Consider the following 16188-nt stretch of genomic DNA (forward strand, 5'->3'; position numbering starts at 1 on the left):
CTGCAGCCCCCGGGGTGGAGAGATGAAAAACCAGCCCTGGCTTCCCCTTCAGAAACACATCTACCTGGCAAGGTAGCCAACTGGCATAGGCTCCTCCAAAGACAGGGAGGCAGGCAGAGGGCAAAACTAAAAACACAGAGGCCTTGAGAAGGCATACCTGTGCACACCACGACCGACGGGAAAACAAGCCTACCTTTCCCAAGGCAGGGGAGGAGAGGGCCATGGTGGGGAAGAAAACAGTACACCAGGGGAGATGAGGCAACATCATTAAGCACCGCAAGCCTGTTTGCCTTGAACTCATTGCTTGCCATGTAGAAAAAAAGAAAAGGTTTAGCTAATATATGACCCCGGATGACTTCATTTTAATTTATGGTGTTTAGATTTTCCCCCCACTTTGTCTTTTTTGTGATAAGGAAAAGGGGGGTACTTAGGAGCAGGCAGAGCTCACAAAGTTGGGCTTGAAGATGGCTTCCTTAAGAGGCCAGGTATCCAGGACTGAGGAGCTGTCTCAGTAGCCTCACTGAGCAAAATATCCTAGGGTCTAGTGCTTCAGTGCAGTGCTAAAGGGAGCGAAATGAATGGATGTTTACAAAAATTTCAGTATCATAGCTGGCTAGCTAGTCAACGACATCATCAGTCTTTCAATCTAGTGGCACTGCGCGTGTGGCTTATTAAAAACGCTTGACCACGCAAGGATGATCTGGTATCTATAAGGCACAGTACTAAGTTACCCAACAACTGGTCTATGCACTTGCTTAAATTCTCAGTAAAGCTGAGATTCCCATGAAAAAATTTTTCAAAAGATTTTTAAAAGAAAGTATTGCGGTACACATTAAGACAAAATTTCAGATCTTGTTTAGAATTTATTTAAATAAGCACTTTGTGCCTCCTATTGTTTTTATTTTTATTACCACCACTTTTTTGTGCTTAAGGTTTTATTTTGGTCCTATGTGGGTAAAAGGAAATCATATTGCAAGATTCTAGGACTTTCTTTGGTTTCACCAGCACACGTCATACTAGTATTGAGACAGGTCTTCAAGAGCAACCTTCCAGATGCTTATGGTGCTTTGGAGAGAGTTACAAAGAGAAGGGGGGTGGGGAACCAAACCCAACAACTCCTAGAGGTCGTGAAATGAAGCTACAGAATAGCTTGCTGCTAAACAGCATGGTCACCAGATGTGGGAAAATACTTTCCAATAGTGCAATTAAAGACCAAGCATTCTCATCATCTACTTGAATTTATGTCAGAGGACCACTTTCTCCAACTTTTTTTGAATGGGTAAAACCTTTGATCCTTATTCCAAACTGAGGGAGAAAACAAGATTGTCCTTTTTATTTATTTGCTGAAAATTACAACTAATTCAACTGAAATAAAATGATCTTAAATACTTCAGTGTAAACTGTTCCATTTATATAATAGCAATTTTCATAAGTTATCCCCCACATATTTTCACCATAATCAGTAACAACAGAATTCTGAAAGACTGAATAACAAACAGAAGTGACATGAGTGGATGGAAGACATGGAGAATAAAATTTGAATACTGGTTCTTGTGACGAGAACCAGTATTTCCCCATGTACAAGCTCTGATTAATCTCTATAGTTTTGTTTGAAGGTTACTCTGCCAAGTCCTCAATTATTTGCACAATTGATGACTTTTTCCATTCTCAATGGACTGCCTTCTTTCAGTTACCCAAAGACAATTCCTAGCTTTCATGTGCCATATGACTCTGCAGTAATGATGGATTTGGGGCCACGGTTTCTCTTATAATTTTGTAATTCTATAACTCTATATAAAACATAGCAAATACATATTCTGAGATATTTATAGAAAAAATGATTTGCATACATACAAAACCAGAGGGAGAAAACTTTATTTTGAGATATGGAATTTGGTAAGGCAAAATAGAAGCTTGAGCTTTTACTGAGAGTTGAAGTATAAACATTTTGGAGCTCCCCTAAGATGTCTAGACCAGTGTAACAGTCGTCTTTGTTTAGGGAAATGACTTCTAGTCTTAAATTTGTGACACCCCAGGGTGTCTCCAGATATCTCCCGAGGTGTTGTAAAATTCCCTCCACAAAATGCCAAGTAAAATAACTCTAATTCATTTAAAAAGTATGCCACACATGTTTAGACGCAGGGGAGGGTGTCCTGGAATCAAGAGAACAGTCTTAAGTATTTCAAAAGCCTGCGTCTTGTCAATTACATTAAAAAAATCTAAATCAATGTTTTTGAATAGATACAATAAATGCAGGAAATAAAGCAAGATGAGATGATCTATGCGTGTGCTTTTGTGGTTGGAAAAGACAGGGAAGGAGGTGGTTAGTTGGGACACTATTTTAGCGGAAAACTCTTTTGACTTTACTTACTAATGGTTAGATTAACACTGACTGTCAATTAGAAACCCAGTTCATAGGTCCTCTCTACCTGGTTGCACTAAACACTGGTGCCTTGAAGTCAGTTTCAAAGATCTCTGTACAGTAGTAGTTTCTTTAAAACAAATGAACACAGAGTACAGAAACTGGCAGCTAGTCATGGTAAGCTAAATTTTGTCAGTGTTTCTCTTAGCTTCTGACTGAAACTGTTAACCTGAGGCCCTGAGATTACACAGAGGTTAACACATTGCTGCTCTGCAATATCCACTTATTAACCTTCTTGGTCATCAAGAAGTTAGTAACTAAAACACCACCTTGGGTTTACCACTGAGAAGTTGGCTTATTGCCATTATGTTTTACTATAGCTTCCAAATCTCCAATAAAATATGTTTTCTGATAGGTCACTGCCTCAGGCCTCACAGCTTTCTTTATTCAGAACACCCACGTCAATCATCTGATAAATCTGAACTTCGATTTCTTCAAGAGTCATACATATATGCACTCAAAAAAAGACATCACTGAAAAAAGCATCCTTTTTTTTAATTAAACAGGCCTGTCTTTTCCCTGGAGAACTCGATTTCACTGTTTACTTTTTATTCTTCATATCACTGTCTATTTAAAATTAGAACCACGTTTACATTCCAATGAGAAATTCCTTACTAAGTAATTTTTATTTAACCCTTTATCAACTGTTAATTGCTTTCCAAAAAGAAGTTCCTTTCAAACTAGGCCCTTTTTGGCACATTTCAAAAGTTATCTGAAGAATCAAACATCTGAAAGTTGAGTAGGGAGAGGGAAAAAAGAAAGTATACTTGCCTTATTTGTAGCAGTAGCACTGGATCCAGGGACCACAGGCACGTTTGTCACTTGAACTGAAAGATAATTATTATCTATGAGTGGCCAGGCCCCTTCCACTTTGCATGTTTGGAAGTGATCCTTGAAAGTTCTGAGGTGAGGATCTCCAAACAAGCCACAAAAAAGGTAATTGGGAGGGTTCTGGTCCCCTCTCCTGTGTTCCCTGGCTCCAGGGTGGCTGTGATAGTTGCAAGGATCATGGGTCACTTCGGGGTTGGTAGAGGATGTGGGTCCATCCTTGGAACAATTCCTCTGGCTCATGAGGTCACTGATACCCAACACAGCAGAATGGTATACCAGGTTGCCACGGCAGGCTTTTGAAGTTCGCTGGGTGCAGCCAGCATAGGCACGCAAGGCCTTGCAAAACTCAGAGTCAAAGCCGTCAATGGCAGAGTTCAGGTGAGAAGTCAGGGACACAAAGTCCGTGGTACATTTCTGGATTCGACATTGGGCTGGCTGTTGGCAGTCACCTATGGGAAAGAAGATAAGACCAAACATTTGTAAACTTTTCTTAACTTCCTGGGCTACTTGAGAAAATGGCATTGTTATTTGGGAACTGTTTGTTCTATTTTATATACTGTACTCCTGTTTTAAGAAACCTTCAGAAATAGGGTTTCATTGTGTTCCTGTGTCTTCCTCAAATTAAGCCACTGGAAGAAAAACTGCATGCAATTAGTTAACTTAAAACTTTAATGCATGAGCCACTGTGAACGAACATGAGTCTAGTCCAGTGATCACAGGTTGAGATTACAACGGAATAGTAAATAAAATATTTTATCAATGTTGCTATTTGTTTATAGGTTTTGAAAAAGATTCCTCTACTCTAAGGTTACGCCAAAAACATGAACATTGTTTTGGTTTTCCAAAATTGCATAATATCCTTCAGAAAGCATTGGAAAAGCAGCACTAGGCACAAAAATGGTTAAAACCTTCCCACCTCAGGAAGGTGTAAAATCCTAAATGATAGTATAATTAGTTAAAACACCTTTACTTCATTTACCTGTATGGCTACAGAATAAGAAAACAAAACAAAACAAACAAAAATCCAGGTACTGTCATTTTACTTCTCCTGAGGCACATTTACCAAGAAACTTAAATAAACTGACACAATTTTCTAATTTCTACAAAATGTACATGCTCTAAGAAAAAAAAAAAAAACCACAAGATTAACTTGACCAAGCTATGTATTTGCTTTTTCCTTACCATCTATCTCCACTATCCTAGTATTCTAGCTCCCAAGCAGATCACAAGTAAAAGCACACTAAATAAAAACAATTCATATAAACATTATGAAAAAACCAAAGTATTACTGCCCTATTAGTTTTAAAAAAATCAATTTCCAAATGATGCTTTTTACCACTAGTTTCTCAAACAAAAATTTATAAAATCTCCTAAAGCACAAAAAGCACAAGAACTACCAATACTAGGTCAGTTTTGTGCCCCCAAATAATTTAATATTCTGTTCCATAAAATGGAAACAACAGACTTAATGAAAAGAGACACTATTCTTTCTCATCAACTGCAAATTTTATATAAATGAACTGTAACACACATTTGTGTTACATAAAATCTTTATAGGTCTTTAAACTATGGAGACGTCTGTTAATCTCTTTAAGTGTGAGGGTCCTCCATCTGAGAAATGAGGAAGCTATTCTAAGACGAAATTTGTCATCTTTTCCAGACAGTAAATATCTTCTAATTTATACTCTGGATGTGGGAAATAATTCAGGGCCAGTAGATTATTATTAAATATATAATTATTTATTTCAAGATGTGGATGCAATAAACTTTAGGATGATATCAAGATTTAGGGAACTCCATCTGATAAAGACTTAAAATTAAGTCTAATATTGTCTTAAAAAGCTATTTTAACATTTTCACTAGTAAACTGCTCTTAAATTTGAATTTAGTAGCTTGTAATCTGTTTCTGGCTTTAGCTGGGAGAAATAGGTGGGAGGAGACAACTTCTGAAGACAACTCTGTCACCATTTTTAAATTTGAAAAATTCTAAATTTTAAATTTTAAATTTCAAATCTTCTTGGGTTCTTTAGCTTTGGCTAAGGCTTCCAACAGCCTTTTGCTACAGAGATGATGGGAGGGAAAAGGGCTAGAGAGAAAGTGCATTTGAGTCAAAAGGGGAAAATACTATGTAGTTAAGGCTTGGTATTCACTTTAACCTGAGTCAAAGATTAAAACATTTTAATATGTTGGAACTATGGATTTACAGCAATCATCAAATCATACTTCAAAAAAAAATTTACAAAAACATCTTTGTGTGGAATCTATGTTTGCTCATTCCAAAGCTGACAAAAGTAGCTCCCGGTATTTACAGAATTTCTCTTTCCAAAGCAGATCAAATAATTTTTGGCTATTTTTCACTAGAACCCAAATCAAACTGAAACAGAAATTAACTAATTAACCCCAAAAGGGTTAAAGTCATTTTGCATATGGAAAAACCAAGGCAAAGCGATATTAAAAGGCTTGTTCTAGCAGATTCATAAAACAGCTAGCACTGTTAAGCCAAGAGGTGGTGCTTTCCCTCAAAACTTGTTCTTCCATCACAGGTCATGTCTCCTTTTATTTCCTAACTCTAATGACAGTACTTGATGGCTAAAAAAAAAGACTTAAGTAGCCACTGTATTTTTTTTTTCTTTTAAAATCAGATACACAGAAAGCAAGAAAATAAACACGGGGCCAACATCTCAGTGATGAGGAGCTCTTAAGACTACAGATAAATGACAGCACAAGAACTTACCGCTAAACTTGCAGTGCCTATTTGTTCTTTTTATGGTCTATAAAATCTATCCGAGCATGCGTTTCTTTATAATTATTTCAAACAGTCATAAAATATCAAAAGAAAGAACAGTATGGAAATGCAGATGGAATCATTCAGAAGGAAAGAAAAGTACAATTTAGTTTCCCAGCTCCCTTTTTTTTTTTTTTTTTTTTTGAGACAGAGTCTGGCTCTGTCGCCCAGGCTGGAGTGCAGTGGCGCGATCTCGGCTCACTGCAAGCTCCGCCTCCCGAGTTTACAACATTCTCCTGCCTCAGCCTCCCGAGTAGCTGGGACCACAGACGCCCGCCACCTCGCCCGGCTAGTTTTTTGTATTTTTTAGTAGAGACGGGGTTTCACCGTGTTAGCCAGGATGGTCTCTACCTCCTGACCTCGTGATCCGCCCGTCTCGGCCTCCCAAAGTGCTGGGATTACAGGCTCGAGCCACCGCACCTGGCCTCCCAGCTCCCTTTTCATACCTTCCTTGCAACCCGCCGAACCTTTCCCTTTTTCTTTTCTTTTTTTTTTCTTTTTTTCTTTTTTTTTTTTTTTTTTGAGACTGAGTCTTGCTCTTTTGCCCAGGCTGGAGAGCAGTGGCGCGATCTCGGCTCACTGCAACTTCCACCTCCCAGTTTCAAGTGATTCTCCTGCCTCAGCCTCCCAAGTAGTTGGGATTACAGGCATGCACCCCCACGCCCACCTAATTTTGTATTTTTAGTAAAGACAGGATTTCTCCACGTTGGTCAGACTGGTCTTGAACTTCCGACCACAGGTGATCCGCTCGCCTCAGCCTCCCAAAGTGCTGGGATTACAGGCGTGAGCCACCGCGCCGGCCTACACCTTTTCCTTTTTCATAGCAGGTAGGTGTTGACTGCTTAAATAAATCTCAAATCAAACAGATCTCCTGGGGTTCTTTTGCTTTGGCTAAGGCTTCCAACAGCCTTTTGCTACAGAGATGATGGGAGGGAAGAGGGCTAGAGAGAAAGTGTATTTGGGTCAGCATTTTCAGCTTCGCTGTGGGCTCCTATATAATGACTAATTTGCAGCATACACCCAGAAATATCCAGGCTTCATGAATTTATAATGACAATGCACACTTTGCCTGTTACAGGAGGTAAAGTAAGCCTCCTGCCAAAAAGCCAAGACAATGCGGAACAGAAACAATCTCAAGGATGTAGCCAAGAAGGCCATGAAGTGTATGAGTAAGCAAGTAACTCTCATATTGGATCTCCATTCACGAATAGCAGAGGTTTCCTTAAAAAAAAAAAAATGAAACTAAAGGTACTCCTTTCATACTCTTTTCATTCCCCATAGGGCAGAATTAAAACTCTGCAGTTACAGATTTCTCTACTTTTGGGTCAGATCATCTGTGATCAGTGTGACAGTATTTTCATACCAGTTACTGAATATGCTAAAGCCTTTGTGGGTCTAGAGCTTTCATTTAATCATTTTTTTAATGAGTCAGACATAAAGACCTCACCATTCAAGACAGTTTCCTTAACACCAGGACTACACGTGTCAATCTGCAGCACAATCACCAGTTTATACTAAAAGAAATGAGATATTGTGAAGCTGAACTAAGTGAAATGTGGAGCCATATGGGGTGCTGAGGCAGATGATAAGGATTCAGGCATAAAATATATAGTATAGTCCATCTGCAAAGAGCACTGGCACTCTTGCTAGGCTCCCTTCTCTGAGAAACAACCCGGGCATTTAAATAGCACCACTCTTCAAAGAAATCTCTCAAAAGCAGCGTTCTTTTCTTTAACAGGATTAATCGCTTCACTCCAATAAGTTGTCCATAGAAATCACTCACCACATTATGTTGGGTTGAATCTAATGGTGACTTAAATGAGGACACATGAAGCTACTGAGAGCTTCACATTCCAAATTCTTGAACTAAGACACCCTACTTTTCTAAACCTTTAAGTCAACTTACTATGCCTTTCAAAGGCCAGCAAAGAAATCTTCAGGGACCACATCCCAATTCTGTCACAGGATCCTATGGCAACTATGGGAAACAATATCCAAGCAGCCAAGGGGGACAGAGTCCCACCTAGCACAATTTCCATTTCATGAAACGTACCTTTTTGTATTATGGACACATATTTTTCGCACAAAACACTCCTGAATATATCTTTTAACATATCAAGAAAAATGTTCCACGTAACTACATGCAGATTGACACTATTTCCTAAGGTTCTTAAGTTACTAATTGAAAGCCGTAATCATTCTAAAACTTTCTATTACACTTTTTTTATTAAGTAGTCAGTCTTTTCCCTAATTGTCGGTGTTAAAAGGCAGCTATTACATCACAATGCAAAGCTACGCAAAGTAAATTAAGTCGTCTCAGATGCCACACTTTTCCCCCCAATACTTAAAAGACCTCCCTGATTTTTAGCATGGCGGGTATGGGTTTAATAAATAAGTAAAAATTACTCTGCACAGTTGCGTAGCATCGAAGTTCAGGATTCTCCAGACCAGAACGTTGTGAAGTGTCTCATATATACAGGACAAAAAGGTCTCGAAGGAAAAGAAACTTATCCAATGCTCTGTTTGTTCTCAAGACTAAAAGATAATGCCTCTTTCAACCTTAGCATTAAAAAAAGTTCTTTGTCTAGGCAAATTCCTAAAACAAAATAGTGTGAAGAGCGTCCTGGATTTTCATGAAACGATTTTTTTTAAAAGAAAAATAGGTATCACATGGTAAAAGGCTCATCTGCAGGCTTACTTCCCTAGGAACATATTCCTCGACGCGGGGGAAGCGCTGACCTCCAGAAGGCAGCATGGTTATCTGTCAACCCCTCACGGAGCCCGAAGACACCCGGCTAGCCACAAAGCACGAGCTTTTCCCGGGAGACTGATAGCTGAATTAAAAGCAGCTTTTGCCAAAACGAAAGAAATCCCTAGTCAAAAAAGTTGACGTTACTTCGAGATTAACTCCCAGGTTTGCAAAATCTGGTGAAAATCTTTCCATCTGGTGCGCTTCCTTCGCCTCGCCGCCACCCCCAATTCAAGAAAAACAGCACAAGGCTCCTGGTCTCCCTCCGAGGAGGCTGCGGCGGCGGAAACCTGATCCGAGCCTGACTTTCAGTAAACACCAGCGCAGAGCAATAAAGCATCCGGAACATTTGTCTCCGGCGCGCGGCCCCCGCCCGCTAAATGTTTGATAAGCGGCTGTCGGAGGGGAGATTTGTCAGCGGTCCGAGCCGAGGGCGGGGAGGGTGGGGAAAGGGCTCGTCTCTGCGCCCGGCGGCCGCCCGGTGGGTGGCTGCGTTCCTGTCGCCGGGAGCCCGGCAGAGGTGCGTGTCAGGGGCTCGGGAGGCCTTTCTCGTTGCGCCACGCCACCCTTCCGCCCGGGCGAGCGCCTTCGAGACCCGGGGCGGTTTGGGAACAAAGCCCTCGGCCCCGGGGCTGGCTCCCCTCACGCGCTCCCGTCCTACCTGCGTGGAGCAGCTCGAGGCTGAGCAGCAGCAGCAGTAGCAGCTCCAGCGGCGGCGGGCAGAGCCTGGGGCGGCGGCGCTGCTCAACCTCAGCGGCAGCAGCGGCGGCGCTGGAAGGTGCTTCTCTCAAGCCCATGCCCGTCCATGCAGGTCTCGTGGGCTCCGGCGAGGGCGGCGGGGCGGGCGCCGTGGCGGGTCTGGGCCCGTGTCTGCGGCATGGGCCGGGGGGCGCGCCTCGCTTCCTCTTCTTCCTCCTTCAGGCCCGTGTAGCAGATGGGGCGCCACCACCGCCGCAGCAAGCAGCACGCCGCGGGTGCAGCCAGTCGGCGGCGGCAGCAACGGGGCGCAAGGGCATCGTGGAGGCCGGAGGCGGCGGGCAGGGAAAGAGGGGCGGAAGAGAAGACACAAAGACCGTGAGCGACTGCTGAGACGAGTCCCGAGCGCGCCAGCACCCCGGCCCCAGCCAGCGTGGGCTCGGCGGGCGTGGACCTCCAAGCGGCTCGCCCAGTCGTAGTTAGCGGCAGCCGCCGGCGGCCCGGATATCTCTGCGCGGCAGCCCCCGCGGTCAATCAATCTCAGTCCCGCACTGCCGTCCCGCCCCGCCCTGTGCCCGCCAATCCGCGACGCCATCATCCCCCGCCGCGTCCCTCCCTTCCTCCCCATTGGTTGTGACCGCACGTCCGCCCGACTCAGCCTGCCAATCGCAGGACGCAGAGGGCCCTCTCCCCCGCCTGCTCAGTGTAATTCGAGTTCCGTGTCCATCGAGACTGCAAGTCCTCTCCTGCGCTGCAACCTTCCTCGCACTCTCTTTCCTCACCCCTCTACCACCTTCCACGATTTACTGTTTCCTTGCGCCCAATAGAAATGGGCGACCGCAACTCTCACTCCCGCCGGCGTTACAAAGGTACCGGCCTTTGACCTCTGCTTAAATTAATGTGATCCGATTCATCTTCCCTCCAAGTTTTTTTTTTTTTTTTTTTTTTAAATTTAATTACCCTTCCCCGCCCTGGCCCGGCCAACTTCAGCTCCACCTCCTTGGAGGAAGCTGGCGCTTTTACAGAGCGCCGCGCGGCAGGTCCCCTTTTAGCCAATCACATCTGCAGAACAGCGTTCCGAACCGTTTGCGGGTGTCTGGTAAAGCAAGCTCGGGGCAGTGTTGGAAATCTGAATGTCACCCGCGGTCCGGAGCAGATAGGATGGGCTGGGAAGGTACCCGTGAACTCCCGGCGGAATTCGCTGGCAGCTGTGCGAGGCTCAGGTGTTCTAGTTTCTTTGACATTTCCCTTCCTGAAAGCGGCAAGGAGAGGTCTAAGAGTGGGCAAACTTCAACGTTCGGTTACAGTGTAATTAATGAGAGTGGTGGGTTTTTATGCAGTGTAATTATGCCACGATTTGTTGTTGCTCAGTGACTTTTTCACAGATTTCTACAGATTATTTCAATTTTCCGCAAATTTCTGCAGATTAATTCAATGGCAGCTCACTTCCTCCTTTTATGATTGGATAGGTCCGAAAGTGAGGAAAAAGACAATTGTCTGCAAAGAAAGAGGCTGCCAAGTGGAGACAGAAAAGCAGTTATGAGACTGGTGATAGATTCCAATTTGTTATCAGTAGGTGTGAAGTGGTATCTAATCTCGAGAATGACCTCAAGGCTGAGAGACACTTGATACTGCCCTTGCCTTTGCCTTTCCCCAAACAGCACAGGACTGCCATTTAAAATCCACTAACATCCAAATCGTAGTTGGCAACTCTACACGCTACATTACTCAGAATCTCTAATTAGGAATTTCGTATCAACCATGGACATGCTGATATTCCACACATGTTTAAATGTGCTAATCAATGGACTAAGATAATTGAGGGGCAAACCTTCGGTCTCACCAGCTCACTCATTATAGACACATTGTGAATTGCCCAAACCACTATGTCCCTAATGAAGGATGCCTATCTGTTTTTACTGTAACTTTTCGTTACTTATTATATACTATGATGACTTACGGGGTAAACACACCTTTCACTACCCACGATATAATCCAAGCCTGTGTATATTCATAATATGCTTAATAATAGCTTCACAGTTGCCTGGAGAAATGACTTTTGGGGAGGAAGGTATATGACATTTTTAGATAATGCTGTGGATTAAATATTATTAGAGCAAAAATTAACTATCTTGCAATTACTTCATATAACTAATGAGGTACAGTTCATGACATACTAAGAAGCATCTTAAAAAAGTAATCAAATACTGATTTTCAAAGTATTTGGCTAACAAGGACTAAATATTTTTTTCTCTTAATCCAAGATTTAATTCGACCCCTATACAAGAAACACCTCACTTTATTGATCATACTTCAAAACATATACTCAATAGTTAAGGATCAATAATTTCTGTTTGGTTTGGGTCTTTCCACTCGTGACTTTCTATGATTTTTTACTCCCCTCCCCCCATATCCTGTTCCTTAAGTACAAGGGTGCTCTAGATTTTCCTATCAATAGAGGGCGTCCTCGAGTCATTGTATACCCTGGTGTCGTTAAACGGAACTGTTCTTCAGAGGAAAAACTTCATCTCTAAGGCGCTTTATTGCTCCTCTGTTGTAAAATTTGACAAGCTCGAGATTTATAAGCCTAACAATTCACTTTCTATTGCTGCATAAGTGTTCAGCCACTAAAGGAAAATGCTAATTTTCACAATTAAACCGCAAGGTGGTTCCTATTTTCAAGACATAGGTCAGTTGACACACTCGCGGATAAATTCGTACTGTTCGCAAGAGCAGGAATCAGCTTGGAAAGCAAGAGTGTAGTGAATAGTCGCTTATAGCGCAGCCACTTCTCAATCCCGTGAGCTGCAAGTTACAAAGGATTTTAGATTCTACAAAGAAAAATCGGGGAGGCAGGTAGAACACAAACATAAAATCAGTGACTTATAAAAGTTTTATGTTTTAATCAGAAAAAAATCATGAAGTGACTGATGAGTGGTGCAACTCACACATCCACCCTGTTTCTTGCCACTGGTACTCTTTCTCCCTTCCTCTTTGTTTTCAGGAAGGAAGGAGGAGACCTGAACAGTACATCCAGAGAATCCAGCAAAGCATACCACGGTATGAACGTGCAAGTGCACAGAATTAAAACACATGTCAGAAACACTAATGGATTCTAAACAAGTTGCGGTTTCATTTCCTGAACCTATACGTGATGTTTTTAACTGTTCTCCAGTTAATATGTCTCCATTTCCAGAAATCTAACAGGAGAATCTCTGACTGCTTAACAGATCACCTAGGTTTGCGATTTGTGCAATCCATTCTAGAGTAAGGGCTCCCCGGCTGCTCCCCGGCCACTGTGTACCCAAAGCAGCGGCTGAAATAGCTCAGAGTCCGACAGCTCCGCGTCAAGCAGCCTGTGGTTTGTACTTACATCATTTTTTTTTTCATAGCAGGAGTAAAAGTTTATTAAAAAGCGTTAGAACAGTAAGGAAAGGAAAGGAGAGAAAATAAGGAAAGTACAACTTGGAAGAGGGCCAAGCGGGCGACTTGAGAAACCAAGTGCCTGTACTTACATCATTCTTAACCCTTCCGCTCCTGGAGGGGGCTCAGCCGGATCAGGGGGCCCCCGAACTTCGGAACACGCAGGACCTGAGTGTGAGAGAAGAGTCCCAGAGCTTGGTGTGAGCAATGCACTCCCGGAGGGAGACAGCCCGGGGGTTGCGAAGGGCTCATCACCCGCTCGTAGACAACGGGCCCCCGCAATCCCTGCGGGCTCCACCGCTGCTCTCACCGCTCAAAACGGCAGGTGCAAAAAGCATTTGGGAGCCGCTTGCCAGCGCACGGAGGTAATGCGCTTCCTGTCCATTTATCTCAGGAAACCAGTGCAGCCTTCCCTTCGAAACAAAATTAACCTCTCATTAGCCAGCCACTCGTTCCCAAGAAGGCCTTAAAAGCTTTACCGGCTCGCTAATGTATTTAGGCTTTTCTTCCAGGCAAACGCAGCCGCCGGTCTTGACTGCCATCAGCTCAAGGGGTTCCTCTGGGCTCTCCCGCGAGCCAACAGCCGACCTCTCTCCAGCCTAGTCTGGGAGACTCCAGCCAACCCAGGATCCCATTTTGTAGTCCCAGGCAGATCCGACACCCCTGAAAGAACTCTACTCCAGAAGACGCCAGAACAAGTACCCACGAATTTCATGGGCGCCCTTCACATCAAAACCTCAGCTCCCCTGTCCTCAAGGAACGGGGAAGAGAGCCGGGGAGGGATTTCGGTGGCCAGCTGTCCCTGGGTCGTGGGCGCTGTTTGCTCTGCGGAGCGCCAGCCCTGCACACAGCGGGTGCGGGAAGCGTTGATGGGAGGCTGGAGGGCGGGGTGAGCGTAAACTAGGATCTAGCCGGTTCCAGGCGTGGAGAATCAAATGTGGTCCTATATCTGTAAGTGGCGAAAAGGGGCTTTTGGGAGCGCTTTCTCACTCCGGTCCCCCGCCGCCTTGAGGCTGGCAGATTTATACCACACAGGTGGATGGAGACCTAAACAAAACAGTCCCGGCCGCTGCCTGCCGCTCGCCCCCCACGTCCCCTGGGCCAACCGCAAACTTCAGCAAAATAAACAACTCACCACAGGCATTCCCTTGTCTGCAGCGCGACGCTTGCCAGCTGGGAAAATAAGCCGCAAGCCACGCGGCCGAGGCGCGGAGGGAAGGCAGCGCGGCGCCCGCCCCTCTCCCCCAGGTTGGGGGCAGCGGGACTCCAGGCGGGAGGGAGGCTCCGCCTCGGGGGCCGCTCTCCCAGCAATCCGATTCCGGAATGAGCTCTCGGAGAGGAGCTGCGCCCTTCCAGCTAGCCCGATTTCTCCACCACCTAGGGGAGAGGGCGGGGAGCCAAATCGCTCAGTCCCCCGCACCCCAGCAGCTTCCTCCAGGCAGCTTTTCCCCCAGTCCAGCCTGAAATAGAGGTGAACAGAGAACCCCCTCCTCCCGGCAACTCCTCTGTCTCCACACTGCCCCCTGCCGGCGCTACCCGGCTCATTCCGGCACAGCGGACGGCTAGGGGCATAGGGGCGCCCTAGACCCCCGCGTCCAGGTCCGGGCTCAGTTCTCTCTTCGCCTTCCCCCCACCACACTCAGTCTTGCACAAAGACGCCTTTCACGCCGCCAGCGCCACCCTCCGCGCTGCCCTCCGGGCCGGCGGCCGTGCCTTCGCCCACCCGCGGCACCAGCCGATTCCTGGTGGGCGATTTTGCCACTCGTCTCCAGGCAGGGCGGCAGCGGACGCGTGCGGGCTGTTCCCACTCTGCGCCTCGGCCAAGGCGCCAGATGCGCTGCCCCCCGCCACGTTCTCTAGCTGCCCGCCGGCAGCAGCAGAATGCTCCCCTTTCTCTCCGTAAATGATCCTTAAGGGTCTTCCAAGTGTTTCTAAAATGGGGACAGTGGCGGGAATGGTCCTCTGGACTTTCGCCGAAATAAGGAATCCAGCGATCTTCCCTGACCACCTAAGGTGCCAGTGTGTCTTTACAGCTTAAGAAAGTCAAAGATAAAGATTTGGAAATAAAGAGGGGAGAGAGGGTTTAAAGAGACACCTAAGGCCCAGAGCAAGTGTTACAAAGAATGAGCCCACGAAACGTTCGAGGCAGGACGGTTGCTTCGGTCAGCGTGGAAGGCGTGGAGGGCGAGAAGAAAGCGATTAACTTTCTACCTTACATTGATCTTCCAAAGTAGAAAAACAAACAAGCAAACAAAAAAATTATAGATACTCAGCGGCAGCTAATCGGCGCGTTCAACTCCTGGAACTAGCGAGCTGCTTCTCTTAGTCAAGTCAAATGCTCAAGTATCTTGACTCAGGGAGGTCACTTCTTGCCTCCTTAGGCAAGAATCTACGACCCTCTCCAGCTTTTCTTTGCCTTCTCCTCCCCCAACCCCTCCTTATAGTTTCTCCGGCTAACGCTAGAGGCAGCATAGGGCAGTGTAAAGAGGGCGAGTGGGAATCCACAGAGGAAGGTCTAGTTCTGACTTTCTGGGTCTGAGTCTTAGGCAACAGATTTAACGTCTTTGGACCTTGGGGTCACTATCAAGAAAGAATGTGTAAGAGGCAATAATTAGTAAGATTTACATATTTTTCTCTTTCTTAAATGCGATGACAATGAACACCCTTCCTCCAAACCTCTGCAGGTTCCTTCTTAGTATTTTTTCACCTTGCTTTATCTTTTCTAAGTGCCAGTCAAATTGAAAAAAAAAAAATACTGAGATCGTTTAAAGGTAAATGTAAGACACATTGAAACATACTCTTTTGCATCTGAGAATTTAAAAAGAAGAAGAAAAAACACCCAACTCAGCTCCCGGTTCACAAAAGCAAGGAATTTTAATGTCCCCACTTGTTTTGCTTTTGAAAAGCCACTCCAGCAGTCAGCAAAGCACAGCTTTGATTTAGAAACTAAAGGCTAGTCTCTTGTGTTTTTCTTTTCCCTTCCACCAACACAAAGACAAGCTGCAGCATAAAATAATGATGAACAAGAGTTCAAAGCAAGCCCAGTGAGCCAGCCCAGAGGATGTTTTTTAATGCAGCCCCAGTCCTTCCTCCTTCTCCTGCTAAGCTGGACGGTACATAAATAGCAGGCAAAAGCTGCCAGAATTCCCTGTCTCCTCCAGTCTTTTCCCATAAATATTGGTCAGTAGAACCTGGATGCTAACTTGTCAGTCATCACATAAATACATTCATCAAATCATACATTTAATTTTTCTTTAGTTTCATAGCAGTTTTCATGATTTT

At 44.8% G+C, this 16188-nt stretch overlaps 1 protein-coding gene across 5 annotated transcripts in view; it reads right to left on the minus strand.

The window, feature by feature from the left end:
• The window catches only part of RGMB (repulsive guidance molecule BMP co-receptor b), a 28609-nt gene extending 13329 nt beyond the window's left edge, over positions 1-15280 (minus strand). Inside the window, exons 1-5 of one of the 5 annotated variants that reach the window (XM_037985324.2) lie at positions 14042-15278; positions 12999-13074; positions 10662-10735; positions 9449-9702; positions 3194-3702 (exon numbers count right to left, since the gene is read on the minus strand). In XM_037985324.2, coding sequence (XP_037841252.2) covers positions 3194-3702; positions 9449-9584 — 645 coding nt within the window. In that variant the 5' untranslated portion in view covers positions 9585-9702; positions 10662-10735; positions 12999-13074; positions 14042-15278. Of the gene's footprint in view, positions 1-3193; positions 3703-9448; positions 10736-12998; positions 13075-13385; positions 13930-14041 lie in introns of those variants that run through there. The other 4 variants (XM_008014040.3, XM_073010794.1, XM_008014041.3 and 1 more) reach the window with 4 other exon arrangements.
• Between the last annotated feature and the right edge of the window lie 908 nt (positions 15281-16188).

The sequence above is a fragment of the Chlorocebus sabaeus genome, chromosome 23, assembly GCF_047675955.1.
Source record: "Chlorocebus sabaeus isolate Y175 chromosome 23, mChlSab1.0.hap1, whole genome shotgun sequence".
Taxonomy (NCBI): domain Eukaryota; kingdom Metazoa; phylum Chordata; class Mammalia; order Primates; family Cercopithecidae; genus Chlorocebus; species Chlorocebus sabaeus.